The 27,250-nt window shown below is 56.1% G+C and overlaps 1 protein-coding gene across 1 annotated transcript in view; it reads right to left on the bottom strand.

Annotated features, from left to right (window-relative positions):
- RIMS4 (regulating synaptic membrane exocytosis 4) overlaps nucleotides 1-26,941 on the bottom strand; it is a 61,882-nt gene extending 34,941 nt beyond the window's left edge. Inside the window, exon 1 of the mRNA XM_051845011.3 lies at nucleotides 26,570-26,941. Coding sequence (XP_051700971.1) covers nucleotides 26,570-26,666 — 97 coding nt within the window. The 5' untranslated portion in view covers nucleotides 26,667-26,941. The remainder of the gene's footprint in view (nucleotides 1-26,569) is intronic.
- Between the last annotated feature and the right edge of the window lie 309 nt (nucleotides 26,942-27,250).

The raw sequence follows: 27,250 nt of genomic DNA, 5'->3' as shown, positions 1-27,250 counted from the left end.
TCATCCACATCCCACGGCTGCTTAAAACCCAGTCCCTCTCTACACTGTTCTGCAGGATGGCAGCTACCCTGTGCCCAGCAAGTCTTCCCGACAAGAGCCTCCCACATACCTGCTGAATGCATGCCGGGTCTCCCACTCCTTGGAGAGGAAACCACCCTTTGTCTCCTGACCATTTAAACACACACGTCCCTTGACTTGCCTTAGCAGAGTCGAGAGCAGCTGGGCCTCATCTGGGTGGGCCTTGGTTTCTTTGCACTCCTGCAAAGGAGGGCACGGACCCTGTCTCTGTAGATTTGTGAGGGTACCTGGCACTCAGCAGGGGGCTTCACACAGAAACCAAGGGCCTAATGAATTCCAGCCTTTCTCAAACTTCAACAACCAAGCAGATTCTGTACCCACCCCACCCCACCTCCCAGGCAGGGCCTGAAATTCTGCCTGTTGATACTGCTGGTGTGCGGTCTACATACTGAGCAGTAAGACTTAAGCCCAGCCCCCTCACTCTCGTCTGATTTCTTTGCCTTTCTTTTTGGTCCTGCAAGCAGTATCTTGAGTGTTGATGAAAGCTACTCTTTCCTTCCTTAGAGAAGGACCTACTTGCACACACACACCACCATATGTTGCAGAAAAGATGGGAGTCTGCAGTCCACGGGTTGCAAACCATTCTTTTGCACATACAAACCTTAGTTTTGGTGGAAAAGAGGATGTGATAGGGCAGCAAGGGGGGCAGGAGGAGGAGCCTCAGTAAGGAGTCAGGACTCCTGGGTCTGCTCCCAGCTCCATTATCAACTTTCTGTGTGACACCAGACCCAGTTTCTTTTTTTTTTTTTTTTTTTTTTTTTTTTTGACAGGCAGAGTGGACAGTGAGAGAGAGAGACAGAGAGAGAAAGGTCTTCCTTTGCCGCTGGTTCACCCTCCAATGGCTGCCGCTGCAGCCGGCGCACCGCGCTGATCCTGGCAGGAGCCAGGAGCCAGGTGCTTTTCCTGGTCTCCCATGGGGTGCAGGGCCCAAGCACCTGGGCCATCCTCCACTGCACTCCCTGGCCATAGCAGAGAGCTGGCCTGGAAGAGGGGCAACCGGGACAGAATCCGGCGCCCCGACCGGGACTAGAACCCGGTGTGCCGGCGCCGCAAGGTGGAGGATTAGCCTATTGAGCCACGGCGCCCAGACCCAGTTTCTACCCCTCTGAGCTTCAGTTTTCCCACCATGAGGGACTGGACAGATTGGGGATGATAAATAGGTTTTCTCTTTTTCGCCAACTCTGGTAGCTGCTGCCTGAAATACCCTGTGTTGAGAATTCTTAGACTGTGTCTGCACTTGGCAGAAAAGGGTGTCATGATTGATTGGTGATGCCTGCCATGGTCCCCAAAAGGGGGGGGAGGCTTGATTGATTGGTGATGCCTGCCAAGGTCCCAGGCCTGGGGGGCCATGGGCTTCCTGCCAGATGTCAGCCTATCCCAGAGAGCCCTTCCAGATGTGACATTCGACAGCTCACTTTCAGTCCTGCTGGGTCAGGGAAAGAGAAGTCAGTGTTTGTTCTTAAGGGGACAGGAAGGGGTAATTCCCAGCAGCCCCCTTTGAGAAGAGGGAGCAGAATCCCTGCTTGGTGGCAAAAAAGGATAGCATGTCCTTGCACTCCCATCCTTGGCTATTTTTAACTTCAAGGACAGAGGCTCAGGCAGAGGCAGAAGGGTCACCCCACTTCCTGAGAGGGAGGAAGTCACTGCCCTCCCATCATTCCCAAGTTGCTCCATGGTTGGCCAAGGGAGGGGCAAGACAAGCCGCCAAGGCACTGAAGGGTCCCCAGCTCCGAGCGACTCTCCCACCGCTCCATCCCCCCGGCTCTAGGCAGGGCCAGTCCCCCTCCTTGACACGCAGACCCCTGTGCCAGAGTCTCTTCTGCTGCACCCTGAGATTGTTCGTGCACTCACGCGGTCCACGTCCACATGCCAGTCCTTACACTTGGGCTGAGAACGCAGCATCAAGTAAGACAGATGGGGTGGCAGTGGTCCTCGACAGTCACGCCCTTTCAGTCCAGGGTCACTGACAGCACCCAGGATGGCGCAGGACCCTGCAGGGTCACTGAGAAGGGTGTGGAAGAGGATGGCGCTGTGGTCATCACGTGTGCCCGAGGGATGGCCTTGTTCATCTTTCTATCCTAGGACCTAAGAGCCAACCTGGCACAGAGCAGTGTTCGGGGAGTATTGTTTTGGTTGAAACTATTACACAGGAGGCATCTTAGGGACTTTGAGAATGCTACAGTAGCCATCTCAGGCTAGGTGAGACTCACTCATTCATTCATCTACAAAGTCTTTTTAAGCACCTTCTGCATGTCCAGGGCTGTTTGAGGCTAACGCACCAGAGCAGGGAACAAAAGAAAGAAAAGCAGACTGCCCTCCTGGAGCTCCATCCCAGAGAGGCAAATGTCAGCTGAGACAAAGAAGAAGAGATAGAGAGAGTGCCAGAAAGCGACGTGTGGAGGGATGGCATTTCTTTTGTAAACAGGTGGTCAGGGAGGCCTCGCTAGGGTATGTGGGTAAAGACACAAACCATGTAGACGGGTGTCTGGGGAGAGCACTCCCAACACAGGGACCAGCAGCCGCAAGGCCCTGTGGCAGCTGATGTCTTTTATGCTGAATGGACACCAAGGCATCCAGAGAGGCTGGGGCAAAACAGGCAAGAGGGGATGGCACGCGATGAGGGCCCAGACAATGTGCAGGTGGGGGCTGGCAGGCTCTGGGAGCCAGACACTCCCTGCGCCCGAGCCTGGTGTACAGTGGCTGGAAACCATGGTAACAAGGATGACGACGATGATGATAAACACAGCCAGCTCTCACTCGCCCGGGCGCCAGGTGCTATGCTACACAACTAACATGGGCTTGCTTATGTAATCCCCACAGCAAGCTGTGAAACAGCTCCTCTATTATTCCCATTTTACAGATGAGGAGGTCCAAGTTCAAAAGGTCTGTGCGGCTTGGAGGTGGCAGGGCTGGGATAGGACGGCTTCCAGTTCTGGATCCCAGCCAGTCCTGTTCCACACGGACCAGGAGCGCCAGCTTGCTCTCTCCCAGACTTCTTGAGCCTTTTGGACTCTTTTGAAAATGTGTTAAGTGCCGTTTTTCCCCAGGGAAAGATTCTGGTTTTCCCAAGGGAAAACAAAACACGCAGAAGCACAAGGACATAATTTCATGAGGTTCAAGGTTAGAAAATTCAGTCCTGAAAGTAAGCATTTAAGAACACATGGAGCCGAAACAAGAATTGTCAGAGCTTTCCAGAGCGGTAAGAAGGGAACGTGGCTGTCTGCAGTGGCAGCCACACTGCTACAATTTGCTATGAGCCTCCTGGAAACAGGCACTGGTGGAGTCATAGCTCACTGACACCTCAGTCTAACCCTGGGAGGTCCCTGAGAGCATGCTCCCATTGCAAATGAGGGAACGGAAGCACAGAGGGGTCAAGCGACTGGCCCGAGGACACAGAGCAGGCACGTGGCTGAGCTGGCTCGACCTCAGCTCTAGCTGACCCCAGGCCTCAGTGCGCACTGCAAACAGGTTCTTTTTCTCTCATCATCCCTTCTTCATCTTCCCTGGAAGGGGAAGAAACTGGATCAAGGTCTCGCAGCTCGGGGCATTCAGAGCTGGAGCTGGAGCCGTGCTGCCCAGTAGGGACACCACTTGCCCCATGTGACCACTCACAGTAATCAAACGTCTTAACAGATAAGAATGCAGTCCTCGGCTGCACGAACCACCTCTCAAGAGGTCTCTCCATGCTCCGTGTGCACACCTCCCTCCCTGCAGATGTTCCTATCAGGCAGCACTGATCTAGAACTTGATCTCTTGCCTCCCAACCTAGGGTTTTTCCACTTTCAGGGCTTCTGGATATTAGACTTGTCTGCTAAATGCAGTGACCCACCAAGAAGAGATGCGAATCGGTCGGCTGAGGCTGTGCTAGACAAAGAGCTCAGAGAAACGCATCTAGTGGGGAAGCTTCAGTTGACATCTACACAGAGAAAAAAGACACAGAGCTTGGGATCCACCTTACCAGCATGTGTCGGATACAGGGATTCTCTTTAGGGTAACACTTCTCTCTTCCTCGTTAGGGTTTGAGATTTCTTTACCATGGGACAGGACCTTCCACCCAGCAAAGAGACACAGCAGGCTGATGGCCACTTCCCCCGGGAGACAGAACAGGGTGCCCAAGCTCCTGCTTACTTTCCCAGGATGGGAAGGAAGCTGAGAGCGGGGTGGGGGTGGGGTTCTATAGCCAAGCGTGGACCCAACAAATCCAGTGGGGCCTGGACTTGGAGAAGCCAAGCTAGGGGCACAGGCAGAGACTCAGGGCGGAGTGAAGGCTGCAGGAGAGGACAGAGTAGGCTGCACCTGCAGCGGTCAGAGCAGCTCTGAGCACCCAGCCCACAGGATGCCTTAGTGCCTGTAAGGTGTTCCGGGGTGGCATGATCAGACCCTCCTGCAGGAACACCACGCGAGGAGGAAGCGAGGGCCACACAGTTGTCGCTCAATGGCCTGGCACAGAAGGCTGAGGAAGCCCCTTTGCCCTGCACGTAACTGTCTGCGCCTCTCTCCCTCGCTCCCTCCACGTAGCGGGTGCTGTAAAAGTCTGCTGGAGGTGGGGAAAGAGACACATGTGAGGTGGAAGACACGCAATTCAACACCCTTCCCAACTCCAACCAGCTGGGCGGGCTCCAGCCTCCCTGACCTCCGTCTTCCTGTCAGCAAAATGTGGGCATCTCTGCTCCCTATTGGACCAGCACCGTAAAGATCTAACAGCACCATTAACGACAACTGTCACCCAGCGAGCACCCCCTCGTCTGCAGTAGGCCTGGGAATGCATTAAACACTCAGCACAAACTGCTTCGATGTCGAATTCCCATGCGAACATCTCACACAGCCGTAACAACAACAGTGAGTGATATGAAGGGGGTGCCTTCCTACTGCGTCGGCCCAGCTCATAGGGTCCTTCCAGGGGTGAGCACTGGCACCACCTCCATGGACAGACAGGACACTGAGCCACGGGGAGCTTTGTCATTTGTTTACGATCAGCTGGCAGCAGAGCACAGAAGCGGGAGGGGCGCTCAGCCCAGGTCTGTCTCACTTCACCACGCGTGCACCTGTTTGTCTCCAAATGCAGTCAGGACTCTGACCACAGTGGTCTGTACCCATGGGGTCAGCAGGGCCCTCCCTGTGCCGGGCACAGAGAAGCAGGGCCTGCTGCAGTTGTGAGCGTCTCCCATCACTACTAAGCCCCCATTGCACCCGGATGACGGCTCCCCAGATGGAAGCCGGAATCGGCACAGCGAGATCCGAGTGTGGCTGAACATTGGAATCACCTGGGAAGCATGAGCAGTAATAGATTTCCTGGTTCCACCGGAGACTTCTAATTGAGGGGGCTGAGGCTCAGTCCGCTGGGGCCAGCATTGTGGCGTACTGGGTAAAGCAGCCACCTGCGATGCCAGCATCCGTATGTCCCAGCTGCTCCACTTCCAATCCGGCTCCCCATTAATGACCTTGGAAAGCAGTGGAGGATGGCCCAAGTGTTTGAGCCCCAGTACCCACGTGGGAGACCTGGAAGAAACTCCTGGCTTCAGCCTGGCCCAGCCCTAGCTGTTGCAGCCATTTAGGGGAGTGAACCAGCAGCTGGAAGCTCGCTCGCTCGCGCTCTCTCTCTCTCCCTTCCTCTCTCTCCCCCCACCTTCTGTAACTCTGCCTTTCAAATAAATAAAAATAAATCTTTAAAGAAAAGTCTGTGCCGAGCAGGTGGAGAAGCGCAGACTAGTACGAGGCTGAGCACCCTCCTCCCAGAGACTGCTGGATTCCAGAGGCCACGGGAGCCACCAAAGCACCCAGGACATGCTCCCCTGCAACATGCAGGCTGCTCGATTTTAGCAGAGGCTTGCTTGGGCCAGCACTGTGCCAGGGGCGACCCCGTGGTCCTGCAGACTCCTCTCAGGCACCTCCTCCCTGGGTTCCTTTCTCCTCCTCCAGGAAGCTCTCCCTGATTCCCAGAGCCTTCTTTGGGCTTTCTCAACAGGTAAGAGCCTCATTTGAAGAATGTCTTCACACCTACCCTCCACCCCAACCTAGGCTAAGGCAGCACCAGTGTCTCCCTGCAGCCTGAGCACCCAGCACCCAGGGCCCGGCCAGGTGTAGGTGCTCACTGCACGCTTGCCCTGCTCCATGAAAGATGGGCAGAGGAAGCAGCGGGGCACTTGAGCTCGGCAGGAAGGAAGTAATCCAGGTCACCAGGTTGGGAGGAGACAGAACCTACAAATCCTCCCCACCACTGCTCAGAGGCGGCCTGGGCTATTTATAGCTCACAAGCCTTCTGCTTCTTGCATTTAAATGCCGGGCCAGGCATGGAAAAAAAAATCCTGGGGAGGTCTGTCGGCTTTAAAATTTATTAACTTATGTTTTCACAAGAACAGGGGCAGCAAAGAGGAGCCGAATGAGCCGTGGCTATGGGGGGGAGCCTCCCCGAGCTGTTCCAAGTCTGGGTGCACACAAACCCCACACAGCTGCAGACCGGATCCCAGAGACCCCAGTGTCCCCGTGGAGGCCAGGCCGGGAAGGTCATTTTAAGGTCATTTTCAAATGGCAGCTTCAGTTTACAAAATAGCATCACAGCAGGGTTCTGCTGTGGTTGAAGCATGTGTTCCCACATGTGCACACATGTGAAGACACATGTGCACACACATGTGCACAGACACACACTCCCTAGGGAAAGAGCCCTGGGATTAAACCATCAACTTCTGGATTACAGAATTGTAGTTTTTAATGTTTCTGTGTGTGTGCTTTCTCTTTATCTTCCTCAAATTTCCACTCTGGGTACATCCAGTACAGACCAAGGGGGGCTGACCCATAGGAACCGGCTCTGCCATTTGTTGGCTCTGTGTGGCCTTGGGGAAGTTCCTGAAGCTTCTCCCCCTCACAGAGGGGATCGCTGGACCCTTCTCAGAGGTCTCCTCTGCTGGTTGTGCCAGGTACCATGCTCGGACTCTTAAATCTTAGCCTAGCATCTGGAACATGGTAAGTGCTCATGACGTGCTCAACCAGTAGCACACTATTTAAAATTTTTATCTGAGAGACAGGAAATGAAAGAGATCGAGAGATCGAGATCCTGTATACTGGTGCACTCCCCAACTGCCTACCACAGCTGGGGTTGGGGCTGGGTGAGGCCAGAGCCCAGAACCAGAAACGCAACACCAGTCTCCCCCTTGGGGGGCTGCAATCCAGTTTCTTGAGCCATCACTGCTGCCTCCCAGGGTCCCCATCAGCAGGTCGCTGGAGTGAGGAGTCAGAGCTGGGCTCCGAACCCAGCACCTGGTGTGGGACGCAAGCCCGTCAGCACCGGCGTCCCAACCACTAGGCTCAACGCCCGCCCCCCTCCAGTGCTTCCGGAAGCTACACTCCTCTCCCACTCGGGGTGTGGAAGGAGCGCTGAGCCACGCCCTCTCAGAGGCCTGCCTCCCAGCTCCACCCACCAGGCGCAGAGCAATGACTCGCTCTGCGCTCAGTCTTCTGGCTTTTTTCTTCTTTTCTTTCTTTCTTATCTTTCTTTTCTTTCTTTCTTTTTTTGACAGGCAGGGTGGACAGAGAGAGAAAGGTCCTCCTTTGCCGTTGGTTCACCCTCCAATAGCCGCCACGGCCGGCGCGCTGCAGCCAGTGCACCGCGCCAATCTGAAGCAAGGAGCCAGGTACTTATCCTGGTCTCCCATGGGGTGCAGGGCCCAAGTACTTGGCCCATCCTCCACTGCCTTCCCGGGCCACAGCAGAGAGCTGGCCTGGAAGAGGGGCAACCGGGACAGATTCCGGCACCCCGATCAGGACTAGAACCCGGTGTGCCGACGCTGCTAGGTGGAGGATTAGCCTAGTGAGCCGCGGCGCCGGCCTGCTCTGGTCTTCAGTAGGCGCTGGTCCTGGCCGAGGCTCCAGGGCCTTTCCCAGCCTACCTGCCCCTCTCCGGGTTCTCCTTCCTCCCTGTACCCACATCCTAAATTTAGTGCCTATTTTTCCACCACAGACATTAATTAAACTCAGGAGTCCCCTGCTGACCACAGGCTCCGCCGTGGCCTGGGGCACGTTGCCTCCCAGCCTGGTAGACAGCAGTCAGCACGGGCCCTATTCTGCTACCCTTCCTTCTGGGACGAGGGCAGCCTGGGTGCTGCATCTCAGCACCTGGCATGCGGCAAATGCCTCCTGACCTCATCAAGAACGCCTTAAAAACGAATAAAACAGTGCAGAGCCTTGGCTAGGCTCGCAGATTCCAGCGCCAGGCAGGTCTGTGTGTGTACTTATTGCTGAAGGCCCTAGGCCAAAGGCGCCCCAGCCTCTCTGAGCCTCAGCTTGTTCCTCCGTGCAATGGGTATGACGACTGTTATACGTTCCTCACAGTCTGACACTGCAACAGCATAATCCAGGTTAGAGGCCCAGAGTACCTGATGCAAACGAAACAAAATAAACAGTAGCTACCGTGAGAGGCTGAATATTTAACATGTAAAATGGCTTAATGGGGCCAGCGTCGCGGCTCACTTGGCTAATCCTCCGCCTGCGGCGCCAGTACCCTGGGTTCTAGTCCCAATTGGGGCACCGGTTCTGTCCCGGTTGCTCTTCTTCCAGTCCAGCTCTCTGCTGTGGCCCGGGAAGGCAGTGGAGGATGGCCCAAGTGCTTGGGCCCGGCACCGGCATGGGAGACCAGGAGGAAGCACCTGGCTCCTGGCTTCAGATCAGATTGGCACAGCGTGCCGGCTGTGGCCACCATTTCGGGGGTGAACCAATGGAAGGAAGACCTTTCTCTCTGTCTCTCTCACTAACTCTACCTGTCAAAAAAAAACAAAAACAAAAACAAAAAAAAACAAAAAAGGCTTAATGGTTATCGCGGGATCCCAGGGTGTCAGCACTCTCCCCTCAGGTCTCGCCCATGGCTCTCTCCACGAACTCACAGCCACGCTGCTGTTGGCACAAAGGTGTCCAGGTGTGGGCAGGCGCTGGGCCAGGCCTTGCAGCCATGGGCACCAGAGAAGGGGCGCTCTTTCTAAAGTCCCCTCCCTTAGGAGGAGCCGACTTTCAACTCTGCCACCAGGCACGGGGGCCATCGAGGCAAAAGGTGTCGCATGCTGCATGGCTGACCAGACCAAGGACATGCACCCATCAGGGGAGGTCCTCTCCCATACCAGGGACCATCAGGGGAGGTCCTCTCTCAGACCAGGGACATGGGCCCATCAGGGGAGGTCCTCTCTCAGACCAGGGACACGGGCCCATCAGGGGAGGTCCTCTCTCAGACCAGGGACACGGGCCTATCAGGGTAGGTCCTCTCCCAGACCAGGGACACAGGCCAATCAGGGGAGGTCCTCTCCCAGACCAGGGACATGTGTCCATCGGGGGAGTTCCTCTCAGACCAGGGACACGGGCTCATCAGGGGAGGCTCAGTGTAGTATGGCTTTCTCACCTCAGAAGGACACAGCACTGCTGCCCCAACACCCCCGCCACTATCATGGGGCCCAAGGCAGGAGTACACGCAGAAGCTGTCCCACTTGGCTAAATACTGAAGTCATGAATCAGGCTATTAAATAAAATATGCCCTATCCTCCTATTCTGACACATATGCCTCCATAATGACCTTGAAGGCCAGGCCACATACAAATTTAGAACCTCTGAGCACCACGGCATGCCATTCTCACCCCACGAACAGTGTCTCTGGGGCCACGCATCTGGGCACTAGTGGTGGACAGAGTCACTCCCAGGAGGGTGAACCCAGAGAAGGGGTCTGGGCACCCCAGGAAGCTGACTCAGGGCCACTAGGACAGGGACCCCAGGGTCCCCAGGGCACAGCCCCCTGCCAGGAGGGATCTGGCTGGACACAGGCTCACAACCCTGGAGCTGGAGCTTTCTGTCCTAGAGTGAGGACAGGAACAAGGCCACGTCCACCACGCACTGAGCACGCCACGAGAAAACTCAAGAGACCCAGACCCAGTGGACTGTTTGGGGCACCATGGCCCGATTTCCACCAAACCCCTTCACAAATCAACAGATCTGCCAGGAGTCGGGGAGGGCGTGGTGGGAGCTTCTCTCCCTTTCCTCGCTGGCAAGGCCCAGAGGTAGAGACTCAGTTCTCTGGACAGCCCAGGGCACCTGTCGGCCCAGTCTCGACTCCAGGCCTCCTCCGGACCCTGCTCCTGGCTCCCAGCCAGGGCGGGACTCGACGATTCTTTAAGCCCCAACCTTAACTAAAGAGTGGTTTTCTTTTATTTTTTTATTTTAATTTTTTTTTAAGATTTAGATATTCACCTCTGGTGAGAAATTATGGGTTTCAAGAGTTCTTGACAAAGAGCTTCATTCCAGGAACGTAAAGCCGGCATTTTAAATTTGGTTCTTATTCACTGCTGGAAAGTATTAGAATGAAGATTACAAATTTAATAATGCAACACAGCCGGAACTGGCCCGGCCTCGTCTCCGGGAGAGGAATTTGTTCCTGCCTTCACACCAGCACTCCCAGCCTCCCAGCGTCACCAGGCCAGCCTGGGGACACGCTCTTGACTTCTGTCCCCCGCACGCTGGCCCACACAGCCCGCCTGACACCAAGCGCGTCACCACCGTGGTTGAGGACTGTCTGCTGGCATGGCCGGATCTGGGGGAGCACCCCTGGGCCTCTTGGCTCCATCTTTCCTGCCTGCAGCCTGAGGGGACTTTGAAGATTTGCAGACCCCAAATCTGAGTCTGCCACAACCCTGCTGAAAACCCAACAGGGACTTCAGCTGTCCTTAAGGGCAAGGAAGGTCCCGTTCTGCCATCTCACCAACTACTCGCTCCTTTCCTTGGGCTTCCAAACACCCACGTCCCCTTCCCACCTCAGGGCCTTTGCACGGCTGCTGACACTAACAAGAGCTAATATTTACTGGGCACTGGCTATGTTCCAGGTACTGTGCTAAGGACTCATGGGTACCCTCTTACCTCTACCCTGTGAGGCAGGCAATAGAGACAAGTGGTTAGGCTTGGACTGCAGCGCCAGACAGCTGGACTGGAATCTTTGCTGTGTGATTGTGGGCAAAACCTTCCCGTGTCAGCTTCCTGGACGACACACTAAGGATGGAGACAGCACCTACCTCCCAGAGCAGCTGGCAGTCTCAGAGGCGAGGGGTCTCATGTAAGTAGTGTTAACGACCCTGGGCCCCTTCCAAGGAGAGACAGGGGCACCGCTGTGTGGCTGTGTGGGAAATGTGGTGGCGGCCACACAACGACCAGCGGGAGTGTGGTCTCCACACCCTGAAATCCTCAGTTTTTACCATGTGTGGATAATAGGAAATTTGGAAAATATTCCCCCATCCAATATACTATGCATAATTCTGTATTCGTAGTTAGTATTTCCATCCGTGGAGGGAAGGGAGCGGCAGCAAGCGCCAATCACACAGGCAGAATCCAGGACTCAACCCTCCGTACCAGTCACGCTCTCCAAGCCTGTGCTGTCTGCCTCGGGGCATCCTGACTCACCCCACCCCCTGCCGCCCCTGTGTTCCTTTGGTCACCTCAGCCTGCCCCGGTCTCAGCTTAGCTGCCTGGCCCCGGCCCCCCAGCCAGCTCTCTTTGCTGTGGCCTCTCCTTGCACCCTGCTCTTGTCCTCCATGGCACACAGAGTAGTGATCAGATTAGTACTTGTTCCTTTGGGGTGTCTGGTGCCCAGCCTTCTCCCCTCCAGACTGGACACTCCGTGAGGGCAAAGACCAGGCCTGAATTAGTTGACAGAAAAGGGCCTGGCCACGAGCAGCCTCTGGCGGAAGAAAGGGAGACAGGGAGAGGGGGCACTTGGAGATTCAGCTCTGCTTCTCCCTAACGGTACCCCTGGGGGGGATGCACACGGGTCACCTTGTGCACCCCTGACCTGCGTGGCAGAGGAAAAGCTGACACAGCCACCCTGAGCAAGCACTGGAGAGGGCAATGCAAAACATCGTGAGAACACCCAGGAGCAACGATCGGCTCCACTCGGGAGCAGACAGGGGTGCTTCTCAGAGGAGGTGGCACTGCAGGCCTGGAGGAGAAGGACGGGGACGAGCGCTCCAGCCCGGAGAACGGCCCAAGGGGAGGCAGCGAGCAGAAACTCACAACCACCAAGCGTGAAGCCGCCTGTCGCCTGGGAAGGCTGGACCGGGAGGCTGGATAATCTGGCGCTTTCCGAAACTTGTTCCTCCTGCCACCTTCTCTCCAGCACACTCTCCCCAGAGCCCCGGACTTCCCTCCCACATCCCCTGCCCTGGGGGAACCTCCTCCTGCCAGCACCTGCATTTCTTTGCCCGTGGTCACCCCCTATGGCAGACGGGAGACAACAGGCACCAACCAACTCTCCCCTCCCAACCCAGCAGCCCTCAACCAACGACTGATGGGAGATGGGGTATCCACACCCCAGCTCCCTCCCTCCAGGGTGGGAAAATGGAGGTGCAAGTCCTGAAGCCGTAACCCTGTCTTGCTGCCTATTCTCATAAATAAAGTTTTATTAGAACTCAGCCTCACCCGTTCATTTACATATCGTCTGTGCCTGCTTTCTCACTACAACTGCGTGATTAAGAAGTTGCAACAGAGACCGTATGGTCTGCAAAGACTAAAATACCGGCTGTCTGGCCCTACACAGATGCCTGCCCAGCTTGTTCGCCACGGTCCCCCGAAAGTCCCCAACGAGACAATGCTCCAGGGTCCGCACGTGGGGCCGCCTGCCTGATGCCCTGCTTCCTGGCTTCTTTCTCTGCCTCACTTTCTCATTCCCCTCCTGGGGTTTCATCTGTCACCTTCGTGACCCACGTGGACCATGGACAATCGCCATTCAACTGTGCTGACTTACAAAAATGGCAGTTTCATGGGGCTCCACCTGATACTTGCCCTTGAGTCCTTGTTTTAGGGTCTGCTTCTGGGGAAATCCAAACTAGGACAGGAGGTGACATCACTGTGCCCATTTTACAGGGGAGCCCCTATTTGACACTATCCCCTGCACAAACATCGCCCCCCTCAGCAAAGGCCGGGAGAGCTTCGATTCTGGAGCCCTTACCCGCCCCTGAGCCACAGCCTTGGCTCGTCCATAACAGGTGCAGTATCATGAAGACATGCGGGTTGCCCACTGCTTTTACAAGCCAGTGAATAAACTAAGGTCCGAACAGAAGAACGACTTGTTCCTAGTCACCAGTGGCAGAAACAGGAGCCAGAATCCAATTTTCTTACGACAAATCCAAGGTTCATCCCACATCAGCTCCCCCCGAGCCCCCAACTCAGGGGGCCTGTTGGGGTTCCCACCCACCTCTCCAGACACTGGACCTCTGCTCACCGTCCTCGGGTGAGATCAAGCAGATGAAAGGGCTCTGTCAGACACAAAGGAGTTTCTGATTGCAGTGTGCAAAGTAGAAAGTCAGAAGAGGCACCCTTCAAAGAGGGACTTGGACGGAAGCCCACACAGCCACTCCAGGTACACATGTATATTCATGGCACACAGCAACCGCACTGCAGAATGCTGGGAAGCCCTTGGGGCTGCAGTCAGGCCTGGGTGGAGGCCGACACCACCCCTCGGCAGCTTTGTGACCGCAGCTTGGCCGAGTCCAGCCCGAGGCTCAGTGTCTCCATCCTGCCTCATGTGGTGGCCATGTCCACCTCGCAGGAAGGTGGTGAGGGTGACCCGCGAGGAGGGCTGGATATTGCTCCTTGTGGAGCTGAGGAGCCCAGACAGGAGATGGCTGGAGCCGGCTGCTGCCTTGGCCAGACCCACCCTCACTGCCTGCCTTTTTCTAAAATTTATTTATTGGCACCAGCGCTGTGGCATAGCGAGTAAAGCCGCTGTCTGCAAGTCCCAGCATTCCATATGGGCACTGGTTTGAGTCCCAGCTGCTCCACCTCCAATCCAGCTCTCTGCTATGGCCTAGGAGAGCAGTAGAAGATGGCCCAAGTCCTTGGGTCCCTGAACCCACGTGGGAGACCGAAAGAAGCTCCTGGCTTTGGATTGGCCCAGCTCCGGCCATTACGGCTATCTGGGGAGTGAACCAGTGGATGGAAGACTTCTTTCTCTTTCTCTCTGTCTCTCTCTCTCTCTCTAACTCTACCTTGCAAATAAATAAATCTTTAAAAAATAAATAAAATTTATTTATTTATTTGAAAGTCAGAGTTACGGGGTTGGCGGGGGAGATCTTCCATCTGCTGGTTTACTCTCCAACAGCTGCAGCAGCCAGAGTTTGGCCAGTCCAAAGCCAGGAGCCTGGAACTCCATCCAGATCTCCCACAAGGATAGGAGGGGCCCAAGAACTTGGGCATCTTCCTCTGCTTTCCCCAGGCAATTAGTAGTGAACTGAATTGGCAGTGGTTCAGCCAGGACACAAACCGGGGCCCATGTGGGATGCCGGCATCACAGGCGGAGGTTTTCACCCACAATGCCATAGCATCAGCCCCACCAGACCCCTTTAACCAAGCAAGTCACCCATCCACAGCCGCTGTGAGTGTCTGCTGGTACCAGCTCCTAGCGGCCCTGTCACTGCTGAACTGCCCTGATACAGGAGCACAGAAGAGGAAGCCATCCACCCCCAAGGGCCCTCCAAGGACAGGCTGAGGCCTGACTGCAGCTGAGAGCCCACAGCTGGCTACTGCTCTTCCTGCCCGTCCCACGCCCGTCATTCTAGCAGGTTTCACCCGAGGGCATGCCACAGGCCACGGCTTGCCCAGATATGTGTCCTAGGCCAAGACCATGGGCATAGGTGGGGGCTTCAAAGTTCATGAAAACTGTGTATTATGAGAAAACCACGCACGGGTCTCAGCATTGTTTAGAACAAGCTCATCTTCTAATTCTGCCTTCCACAAGCATTCTGAAGCACCCTCAGGCAAACTCACCCACCTTCTGCAGTCTTCTCAGGTTGACACAACTGCAGGCCAAATTCTCCCGGGCTGGAGGTACCCGCCTTGTTCCTCTCGGTGCCTGGCTGCCCAGGTGGGGGCCTGCTGCCAGGACTCAGTACGCCCATCAGAAGTAGAGCCAGATGGCCAGGCCTGGGTGGCCCCTAGGGGGGCCCAGGCAGGTGAACAATGTCTCCCATGACATTTGCTGAAGCATTAGCTCGTTTCCATTACAGGCCTGGATCAGGGCCATGTCCTCACACCCATGCCCAGGGTGACTCCAGGTGGCATTTACCAAGGACTGAAGAGCTAGAGATACCAGTGAAGACCTAAAGAGCCTCAGGTGCCAGCAAGGATGGGGCTGGCCACGTGGGACAGCTCAGGGGAAGGGGAAAGGCCCTGAGCTGGGACCCTGGAGGCACCATGAGGGTGTTCCTGTCTTTGACCTGCTGTGAGGTTCTCAGCAAATCAGCATTCTCTCTGGGCCTCAACTTAGAACGGATGACTCAGAGAGACTGTCAACTTCGAGGTGCTAACACAGTACCAGCTACTGCCTTTTTTTTTTTTTTTTTTTTTTTAAGATTTATTTATTTGAAAGGCAGAGTTACAGAGAGGCAGAGGCAGAGAGAGAGAGAGAGAGAGGTCTTCCATCCACTGGTTCACTCCTCAAATAAACACAACGGCTGGAGCTGGGCCAATCTAAAGCCAGGAACATCTTCTGGGTCTCCCACACGGGTGCAGGGGCCCAAGGACTTGGGCCATCTTCTACTGCTTTCCCAGGCCATAGCAGAGAGCCGGATGGGAAGTGGAGCAGCCGGGACTCAAACTGACACCCGTATGGGATGCCAGCACTGCAGGCGCTGACTTTACCCGCTATGCCACAGCACCGAACACACTTTGTGTACCAGGTTCCCAACAAAGTACTTCCAAGTATTTATTCACTTCCTCTCCCCAATGCCTTTGAGGAAAGAAGGGGCTAGTAGAAGCCCATTTTGCAGATGAGTAAACAAGCTCAGAGAAGTAACAGGTACATGGTCACAAAGGCAAGAAGTGGCAGAGCCAGGATGCATCCCGAGGCCACCTGGATGTGCAGTTTGTAACACGGCCCCACAATGCTGTATGTGCACAGTACAGCTTAAGTTCTTAGGAACCCCCATGGTGCCTGGCACAGGGCCTGGACTGGTGCTAAGCACACGTGCTGAACAGGAATTTGACAACAACAAAAAAAAAACACTGGTAGCCTAGAGGCCTCTTTGGGTTTGTGGGAGTGGGAGTGGGACTGGGTGGCTGAGGTGGGAGGGAGGCTGACGTTGCCTGGATGTCCTTTCATGCTAGTTGGTTCACTCCCAAATGACCACAAGGGTTGGGGCTGGGCCAGGCTAAACCAGGAGCCTGAAATCCATCCAGGTCTCCCATGTGGGTGCAGGGGTCCAAGTACTTGGGCATCTTCCACTGCTTTCTCAGGTGCATTAGCAGGGAGCTGGATAGGAAGTGGAGCAGCTGGGAGTGGAACTGGCACTCATATGGGATGCCAGTGTCACAAACAGAGGCTTAACCTGCTGCACCACAAGCCCAGCCCTCAGACTATGTTTCTTTATAAGGTTTCCTGCCTCAGGCTGACTAATCCAATATAGAACCTCAAGAATAGCATTGTAGAGGGTTGTGAGAGCTGCAAACAGTGAGTGGACAGAGAGTCAGAGGACGCAGGTCCCCAGACACCTCTTATCAGAGATGTTGTGTGTGTTTAAAATGCTGTAGCAGGGCCGGTGCTGTGGCAGAGAAGGTGGGGCCACCGTCTGCAGTGCCGGCATCCTGTGTGGGTGCCAGTTCAAGTCCCGGCTGCTTCACTTCCGATCCCAGTCTCTGCTGTGGCCTGGGAAAGCAGTGGTGGATGACCTAGGTCTTGGACCTCTGTATCTGCATGGGAGGTCCAGAGGCAGCTCCTGGCTCCTGGCTTCTGGCTTCAGATCAGCCATTTGGGGAGTGAACCAACAGATGGCAGACCTCTTTCTGTAACTCTGCCTTTCAAGTGAATAGATACATCTTTAAAAAATAAAATAAAATGCTGCAGCATCTGCACATAATATATAATCCAAAAAATACTGATTTTTAAAAATTATTCAATGGCCAAATTAACCAAAGATCAGCCAGATGGAAACTTAAGAGGGGGTGAGGAGGATGGAGTCGAGGTGCAGTGGGCTAAGCTGCCCCTCGCAACACTGGCATCCCACACTGGAGCACTGGTTTGAGTCCTGGCTGCTCCACTTCTTGTCTAGCTCGCTAATGCTCCTAAGAAAGCAGTGGAAGAGGCCCAAGTGCTTGGTCTCCTGATACCCACGTGGGAGACCTGGATGGAGTCCTAGACTCCCGGCTTTGGCCTGGCCCAGGTCTGGCTATTGCAGACATTTGGGGAGTGAACCAGCAGACAGATGATCTCTCTCTCCCTCTCTCTCTCTGCCTTCCAAATAAAGAAATTAAAAAAGAAAGAAAGAAAGAAACTCTGGCAGGAAGAAATGTTCTACAGAGGAAAAAATGGCTATTTCGGGGCAGGAGTGGAGCAGGAAGTCCGGGGTGGGGATGCGGGTGCTGGACAGGGATGCCCCCTTCTCTGGGAGACTCTAGTTTTACCTAAACCAGGTCCAGGGGATTCTCCCTCTGCAGGTGGGGAAACTGAGACCCAAAGAGACAGAGAAGCAGCCGTAGGAGACAGGAAGAATCGGTATCCGCAGGGGGTTCTCCGGGCAGACAGTGTCTACCACAAATCCGGCGTGGAGCCACGCACTGCCCACCAGCCCACCCTTCCTCACCCAGAGTGCAAATGACATCATTTGCAGGAGGCCTTTGGACAACCGGGAAGATGCCTGCTTCCGCTTTGCAAGGCCTTCTGTGTGCTGGAAATCCCTCGTCTCAAAGTCTCCCCGTATGGCTGCCTCCTGCTCCACTTTCCACAGTCAGCAGACATGGCGGACAAGGGCACGGGTGCCAAGCCAGGATCCCCGCTTGGTGGTTCTCGGGAGTCCGCCCTCACGGGCAGCGTGTCCCATCAGATTAGGATACGTTCCCTCTGGAAACCACTTTTACACGTCTGTCTTCAGGTTCTAAGGCTGATGGGGCTGGATGGGAATCTGAACACACCTTAAGATCCATTCCCCTGCCCCCAACCCAGGCCAGACCCCAACCTTCCCCAGGAAATCACCAGCAAGCCCCTCAAACATCCAAATAAACAGACTCGGGCCAAGGCCCAAGGCACCTCCCAGCAGCTCGCCCCTTTACACGCCCGATTCCTTTGACTTCTTCCCGTTACAGGCTCGCCCACAAAGGAACTTCCTGATTTCAGTACACAAGCCAATCTCTTCCCAACGCCTGGAAGGGACTGCCTGTTCCCTCCCGGAAGAGGTGCTCAGAATTCCCAGAGCTGCCTAAGTCCAGTATTCAATAAAAGGATATCATGACCTCGGGCGTTACTCAGGTCAACTCATGTAGCATTTATACGTTGACTTCCCAGAGCATTGGGGTCCTGCTCATTGGACAGCTGCAAAGCAGGCAGCAGCCAAGACTCACGGACTAAGAAACCATGTGATGGGGGATGGGGGATGTGATGGGGGATGGCGCGGTCATATTGCCAGTCAAGCTACTGGCAATCCCATATGGACGTCGGTTCCAGTCCTGGTTGCTCCATTTCTGATCCAGCTCACTGCTAATGCACCTGGGAAAGCAGTGGAAGATGGCCCAAGTCCTTGGGCCCCTGGCACTCATGTGAGAGACCCTGATGGAGTTCCTAGCTCCTGGCTTTGGCCTGGCCCAGCCCTTGCCATTGCCACCATTTGGGGAGTGAACCAGCAGATGGAAGCTCTTTCTCTGTGTGTAACTGCCTTTCAAATAAATAAACGCATTTTTTAAAAAAAGCAGCAGCAGCACTCCGTCTCATTTGTCTTCATCCCTGAGGACACCCTAATTCCATCTGTCCAGCTCTGGGCCAAGTGCACATTGTATATCCTGTTATTTGCTCCTCACAATAACCCTTTGAAATATTTACAATAATTATGCCCCCATTTAAAAGATGAGAAAATTGAGCCCCAGAGAGCTGAAGAAACTTGCCCAAGGTCATGCAATTTTCAGGCAGAATGAAAATTCAGGTCTGCAGGAACCCAAAGCCATGTTCTTCCTGTCCCTTGGTGGAAGCCGCCCATGCTTGTGCACAGCTCTGCCAGCCAGGTAAGGTGCATCGAGGGAACAAGGGCAGATGGGGCCCCTGTGCCAATTCCATGACCCCTTCCAGCTACGGAGCGAAAGGAAGCCACATTGTGCACTTACAGGCACAGCCACCTGGACCAAAGAACAAAGAGCCGGGGACTCTGGAGGCTCGAGTGCCCGGCCTCCCCCCAGCTCCACCCAGCTGGGAGTCTTGTCTTTCCTTCTCCGGTCCTCAGTTTCCCCACCAGGCACTCCTCCTTCCATTTGTCTTCAGGGCTGAGACGACCTGGCCCTGCTTACTCCTCTGACTCCACCTCCCCTCGGCCACTTCCCTGAGCTAACTGCTCTGCTTTCTCTTCCCCGAGACCCGAACTCGCACCAACCTCAGGGCCGCTGCACAGCTGTTCCTTCTTCTCCCTGGCTCTTGCCAGTTAGGTGTCAACTCACACATCGCCTCCCCAGGGAGCCTCCCCTGACTACCTCACTTAACACTAGCTCCCCACTTAAGGCAGGCTGAAATTATTTTCTGTCCATGCCTACTTGTTTACTGTCCCTCTCCCCCAGCCCAGCTCACAACTCCATGAAAGCTGAAGCCACATCTGATTCGCTTCCCAGTATATAACCTTGGCATCTAGAGCACTGGTTAGCACGGAGCAGCTAATTCGCTATTCATTGGATAAATACACGCCAGAGAAGAAAACCTGAACTCAGAGGCCAGTTCTGGACCCTTACCATGTGACCTTGGCAAGCCACTTTGCCTCTCTGAGTCTCAGCTTCCCTTCTTGCCCCCTTAAGGGACCGGACGGAAGCGCTGTCCAAGGTCCTTCCGCGACTGCCGGTGCTGGAAAGCCACACCTGGAACCTGCCCAGTTGGTCCAGCCACAGAAGGCAGCTGGCCAGCGGCCCAGCAGCAGCTGCCCTCGCCCTACCTCCACCTGTGTCCCTGCCCAGCCGCGCAGTCATCTCACTCCCCCGCCACAGAAGCTGTTAATGAAGTGCGCACTGCTAAATGCAGTTACAATTACGGGGGCTAAGAATAAGGCGCTGACATCAGCCTCTTCAGTTTCCGAGTGAATCAGAAGGGGAGGGGGGAGGAAGGAGACGGGGGGGGGGGGCGGTGCTCTGGAGCTGTCAAGTGGAAATAGCACAGCGTTAAATATAATCCAGCAGTGGCCTACATCGGTCTGGAGAAGCAGGTGATAGCTGGGCCCCCAGGGCCAGGGCAGACAACTGGATTCTTCAAGGAGGCCAGGCAGCCACAGCAGCTGCCTGCCGGCTGAGGGTGGGGGGCTATCCCGGAACTCACGGCCAGGAAGGCGCCCCAACAGGCTGAGGGGGATAGCAGGGGGAATGGATCTTGGTGGAGCACACTGGAATTGGAACAGGCCCCCTGCACCACAGCCCTTGTCACCCCCCACTGTGACAGCACAAGCACAGCTCCCAGGGATGCACAGCCTGCTCCCACCCAGGATTTCAGTTCATGCCCAGAGGCCTCGAGTCACACACTCCAGGGTTGGATTTTCTACCGTGCAATCCCGAGAAAGTCATTAAACTACTCCAAGTCACCTGACTTTCCTCATCAGTGAAATGGGTACATCTGCAATAGTAGCTGCCCCTTCAAGATGCTACAGGATTCCGCAGGAACATGCAAAGCCCTGAGAGTGGCCCAGTGGTCACCTTGTGTTTACAAACCTAAGCTATACTCAGACCAAGGCAATTAGCCCTTTTTGCCAGGTGAGTCTCAGAAGGTTAGGGACTCGCTGGAGGCCACAGGGCCAGAATGGAGTCAAATGCAAGCTGGTTTTCACCTTTCCACCACAGTGAGACAGTGAAACTGACATGGACCCCAGGGTGTGTGCCTGGAGCGGCGGGGGAGGGGGGTCCAGGATTAAAGCGGAAGACATGCCGCACATTTGGGCGCAAAACTCTCCAAAAGTGGTGCCCTTCTGACAATTTTTAAAAGATAGGCCCAGGTGACAGCTGTCAAGGTGGAAGGCAGGCCTGGGGACATGCGAGGAGGTCGGCTGAGGGTGAAGGCTCCGCACACTCTGCCCCAGCTCGGCCCACAGGTGGAACTGGCTCTGTGTCTGGGACTGGAGCAGGTGGCGGGGGGAGGGGCAGAGCCGCCTCCTCAAAGGGAAACAAGGTGGATGGACCCCTCCTTCCCCTTTCTCACCAAACAGATCCAGGTGGGCCTCTGGCAGCTGCAAAGCAAGGAAGCCAGAGCCAAGAGCCTAGGAGCTTGGGGCAAGGGAAGGGGCGAGAAGGACCAACATGCTCCTCTCATGGCATCAGAGAGCCCCACGGGTGTGGATATGTCCGAATGGAGGAAGGGGGGAATCCTTAGACTCCTGGCTCTTCTGAGATATTCCTTTAATGATCATTTAAAATAAGGTGGTTTGGCTCTACACTGTCCCTCCCGCCCCCTTAACTTGAACCACAGTAATAACTGATTTGATTCTCTACCGTGCTCTGGTTGTACACATCTAGAAAGTTCTGTCCTGCTCCCAGAGACATAAAGGAGATGCAGCACTTGGTGGTTAAACTGGAGAGGGTGAGGAGAAGGAGGACAGGAAGTGGCCGGGGTGGGGGGAGGGTGAGAATGGGAGCCAAGGATTCAAAGCATCAACCTGGCGCCTCCCTGAGCAGGGCCTCCCCTTCACCCAGCCAGCCCAGCCCCCTTCTCACTCCCACCACCCGGAGAAGGAGGGGGAGGGCAGGACAGTTCCCTCCCCAGGAAAAGCTCAGGTCCTATTTCAAGGACAAAAGTTAGCACTTGGTCTGGGAAAGAAAGCTCCGGCAAATGGAGTAGATTTGGAAGGGGTTGGGAGAGAAGATTCCAGGGCGGTTGTTCCAGGTGCCTGGGGGTGGGGACAGGAACCGGAACTCTGATTCCCCCCCCCCCCCAACAGGATGTGTCTGGCAGGATCCGGAGAGCTCTGAACCCAGAAGTAACTCAGACAACCCCCTCCCAGTTCCCCTGTATCCAAGTGGGGGGTGGTGGTTATGATGCTAGCTTGTCTGTCCCACCCACCTTGCTCCCTACCATCAGATTTAGTCTAGGCGGAAGAAGGCGGTGCCATGAAGGGCTTTCCAGCCCAGAGATGTGGCCCAAACCGCTAGGAAAGGGACCGGTAGCTGGCTGGTGTTGCCATGGCAACTTCCTCCCTGCGCTGGATAGAGCATCCATCCTATGGGCAAATCGGAGCTGACTGCTCCAGCTCCTCCGCCCTTCTCCTGGGCGGGTGGGGGAGAACTGGACGCTGAAACCACTTGGTCAGGCGCAGGAACGCCATCCTCAATTCCAGACCCCAATGCGACACCTCCCTTCGGAACTGCTGGACCCTGGAGACCCTCCAGCCCCTCAGCTCTGCCCCCAGGCACAGTGGCAGAGTTGGGACTGCAGATGTGGCACCAATGAACAGGTCAGGAAGAGCAGGGGAACGGGGACCAGGCAGCACGGATGCTCCCACCCTCATCTGTCATGCAAATTCCTCACCTCCCCAGCCCCATCTTTAAACCACTTCAAGGAAGGAGGGCCCAGTTCCACCTTAGTAACTACAATACAATAAAATTAGTCTATTAAGAGTCAAAAGCTAATATTTTGAGAAAGAATTGGGTTTTTCACCTCCACAAACCCACAGTCATGGTCAGAAACATCTCTTCCTTTGTAATAAGGCAGATAACAGCTAAGGTGTGTAGAGAGCCTACCTCACGCCAGGTGCGATACTAAGCCCCTTGCACAGTTCAAACAGCATAATAATTAAAAACACAGACGCTTAAGTCCCATTGCCCAGCTTAAATCCCATCTCGTCCACCTCCTGGTTGACTGACCTTGAACAAATCCCATGTCTGTCCCTCAATTTCCACACCTGAAAAGCGGATGTGAACAGGATATCCATTTTCTAGGGCTGCTCTGAAGAGCAACGTAAGACAGCGCACTGCAAGTGCCCAGGAAGATGTCTAGCAGGAGGCAACTGTTTCTTAAGGGTTGACCTTACGTGGCCTGGGCTCTTATTTTCTTCCTCATACAGATGAAAAAGCTGGGGTCACACCTCTAACTCCTCCCCACCCCAACTCCCCCAACTGCAAACCCAGTAACCATGAGGCTGAGCCACAAAGACACAGACACAAAGATTCTGTCTCCGCCCCCCACCCCCCCATCCCCTCTCTCAAAGGCTGCAGTGTCCCTGGGCAGAGACAAGAGCAACATTGTGAGTTCCGGGGAGAAATGCTAAGGACCTGGGGTGAACAGCATCCTGGGCCTGGGGGCAGCTAGAAAGGGTGGGGAGGGTTGGGCCCCATCCTCTGCCCAGCCCAAGGGCCAAGGTGCCCAAGTCCCAAGCAGGAAGGGGCTCTGCCCCCATGAAGGCTAATGACAATAAGTCTCCTCACATCCTCTCTCCAGGAAGTGGCTGGAGGGTGGCACAGAAGCCCTGAACATGGCTCTGGCTCCATGTAGTTGATGAGAAGGCTCTGACATGAGTTGGAAGCAGCAACAAGGGACCGGTCACCTGTGTGACAGACAGATACTAAGAGGACCAGAGGAGGGGGCGGGGAAGAGGCAGGTGCCCTGAGGCCTGTGTGGCAGCCTCCCTCCACAGCTGTCCCCTCCAGCACCTGAGACTTTCCCAGCCACTCTCAGAAATTAGTTCAACATGGTGCTATTCTGAAAGGATGAAACCAAAAGATTTCTTTTATGAGAAAATTAATGACTTTGAAAAGAACAAGAGAAATTCAACACCAAGACATTTCCTACTTCCAACTTTCACCAGGCGCTCATTAGTCTTCTGGAAATGACTTGACTTTCTCCCTTCCCTTCTCAAACCCCAAGCATCCCTCATGATGAGCAGTGAGCCTGAGAAGCCCAAAGCAAACTCTTGGCTGGCAGGCACTCCTGGAGGCCTCACCTAGGCACAATGAGACCTGGCTTCACTTTTTTTTTATTATTAAGATTTATTTATTTACTTGAGAGGCAGAGTTACAGACAGAGAGAGGGACAGGCAGAGAGAGAGAAAGGTCTTCCAGCCACTGGTTCACTCCCTAAATGTCTGCAATAGCCCAGGCCATCAGTAGGGAGCTGGATCGGGAAGTGGAACAGCCGGGACTTGAACCGGCGCCCACATGGGATGCAGGCACCGCAGGCAGAAGCTTAACCTACTATGCCTCAATGCCGGCCTCTCTTTCGGCTTTTTAAAACTCTTTCAGAGGGAGGGCTACCGGCTACTGGAAAGAGAACCAGAAACCCGATTTCAGACTCAGCTCTGTGCCTGCCTCCCTGGATGACCTTGGGTTACAAACACACACCACACACTGTGGCTGCAGTCACTCACACTCTCCCAGTCACACACACCCTTACCTTTGGGGGGGGGGGGGCAAAAAGGCTTGGACAAGATGACTTCCAGGTCTCTTCCAAGTGAAATGCAAGAATCTAGAGAAATCCACTGAGAAAAACCATTGGCAGACCCTTGGAAACCTCTCTAATGTTGCGGGAAGCTATCTGCTCCCACTTGAGCCACCTGCAGCCTGCAGTAATGACCAAGGTATCGCACCCATGACATGGAGCATGAGTTTAGACAAAAAACAAACCGTGCCTGCCTCCCATGCTCCTGCCCGCCTGGTCCCTGAGACCCGAGTGGCCTGCTAAACTTCAGGAGCGCTGTCAGATGACAAGTGACAGGTGGGAGCCAGCTCACTTGAGCTGGTGAGGTTTCCTCTCCCTGACCTCCGTGCTAACCTGATTTCCTGTCTCCACTATCCTCCAGTGGAGCCCCCATACCTCCTCACCTTGCCTTGCCCAAAATAATAATACAACCTCCCCACGCTACACGGAGGAGGAGTTAAGCCTCTGAACCTGTCATTTTCTCTGTGAGATGGTGATTCTGTAAAATGGCTCTGCATTCACAATCTTCACCCCCAACTCCAGGTCCAGAGCGGCACGATCAACCGCGGCGGATGAGGCCTTGAGCGGCTCGCACCTGCTTCTCCTTCCCTTCCCCCACAGGCTGGAGCTCCTGACCCCTGGTTGTTAGCGGACCAGGGTGGACCGTGAGAAACCAGCCAGGTGGCAGCCTTTCCTCCCCTCCAGGAGGGAGGTGCTGGGTGCGCCAACTCTGCACATGGCACACCTACCGCCTGCCAACAAACTTCCTTCCTTCACTTGTCTCCAGCTGGAGCGCCACAACATGCGCCTCTGTCGTCCTCTGCTTTACCCTCTAATAGACCTCACATAGCCAGGCTGGCCAGACAAGAGCCCCTGCACGCAGGGATGAGCCCCCTAACACTGCAGGCCAACTTTTGTGGATGGTGCTCACACGCATTTTTAGGGGCGACAGCCCCCACTGTCAGCGGAGCCTTGAAGCCATTTTTCCTCCCTACCACCTCTACTGCTCTCCCTCTTGCCCCCTCCCATCTGTGGCTCCCAGCACACTTTTTAAAGCCAGGCACTGCCGTGCCCATTTCACAGATGAGGAAATCAAGGCTCTAGGCTGGCATGGCTAGCCCAAGGTCACAGCTCCTAAAGACAGAATGAAGGCTGGGACCTGACTCTGCCTCCCCATCCAGCACTCTCCATGGAACTCTCCCCACAAGCCCTCTGGCCACCCCACCTGTTGGAGGATTTGCTACCTCCCCCCAAAGATCCTGAACTCTGTGGGTCCCTCCGTCCCATCCCAGAATCCCAACGAGTAGCTTTCTCGCTCTCCGGGCTCTGGCTGAGGTCGCCTGCAGGCCTGGGAGCAGGAGACTGGAGCCGCGGGACCGAGGCAGGGCTCAGCCCACCCAGAAGGGGTTACTCCAGGGACAGGAGCACCTGAGGTCGGGCACACACCGACACCGGCGGGCGGCGGCGGCGGCGCGCAAGTGTGGAGTTGGCGCCGCCCTGCACCTCCCTCCTGTTCGAGAGGAAGGGCCGCCACCTGGCCGGTTTCTCGCTGTCCGCCCCATTCCGCTAACAACCAGGGGTCTGTGGGGGAAGGGGAGGAGAAACAAACGGGGCGCTCAAGGTCGTGGGCCCCCAGGCGAGGGTCTCGGGCAGGGAGCCTCTGGATGCAGCCAAGACAAAGATGGAGAGATAGGGACCGCGCGCCACCTCCAATGGCGGGGGGCGCGTCGGAGCCCCGGAGTGAGGCGGCCAAAACCCCCGAGGCTGAAGAGCCAACGGACAGGACACCCAGGGAGGGTGGCAGGTCGGACCCAGGGATGAGGCAGGGGACATCCAGTAGGGGCAGGTGAGCAGGGAGAGCTGGATCCAGGCGACCCAAAGGGCCCACCTGCGGGAAAGGGGTGACTGCAGACGATCGAGGTGTCTCCGGGGAAAGGGTAGAAGGCAGCGTATACTGGAGACTCTGGGGTCCCCAGGATGGGGAAGGAGACCCTGGGGGGCGCCTCCCTGAGCAGGGTTGGGGGTGGGGAGAAGAGAGCGGCCACCTCTAAGGGCGCGCCGGGTCGGGGAAGGGGGCCCCCGGGTCTAGACCCCGACACAGCCCCGCGGTCGGGGGCCGGGCCGCGCGCTTACCCGCGTCCTCGTCATCAAAGGAGTTCATGCACGGGAAGTAGATGGCGAGCGCCTCGAAGGAGGCGGACAGGCTGAGGCGGCTCTGCGAGCGCTCCATGCCGGCGCCGGCGCCGGGCGCCTCGGCCGCGGCCGCGGCGGCGGGCGGCTTGGGCAGCTTGGCCGCCCCATTCTTGACGCGGAGTACGGCGCGCGGCGTGGTGGCGGCGGCCCGGGAGCGGGCCGGGGCTCCGCGGCGGGGCTGGCGAGCGCAGCGGGGCCAGCGGGCGGACCGCAGACAGGCCGGGAGCTGGCGGCGCGCGGAGCCCGAGCTGCGCTGTGCTCCCGGCGGCGGCGGCGCGGTGGCGGCGGCGGCGGCGGCGGCGCAGCGCGCTCTGGCCCGCGGCGCCCCCCGCAGGCCGCGAGGGGCGGGCTCGGAGCTGCGCGCCGCAGCCAATCGGCGCCGCCCGGGGGAGGGGGCGCAGCCTGCGGGGCGTGGGAGCCTGGGGCTGGGGGTGGTGGGGGCGGGCGCTGCGTCCACTCCTCGCCGCCCTCCGCAGGGGCCTGTGCGCGGGCCGCGAGGGATCGCGGGGCGAGGCTGTTTGCGCCCGGGTCCTGTGTCCCCCACGCTCAGCCCTCGGACTCGTCACAGATAGATGCAGGAGTCAGTCACCGGTGCGGACAGGCCTCACCCGGAGACAGCCG

This window comes from Oryctolagus cuniculus, chromosome 11 (genome assembly GCF_051225735.1).
Source record: "Oryctolagus cuniculus isolate XC-2025 breed Fujian yellow rabbit chromosome 11, ASM5122573v1, whole genome shotgun sequence".
In the NCBI taxonomy this organism is placed as follows: Eukaryota; Metazoa; Chordata; class Mammalia; order Lagomorpha; family Leporidae; genus Oryctolagus; species Oryctolagus cuniculus.
This window is presented reverse-complemented; position numbering and strand designations above follow the sequence as displayed.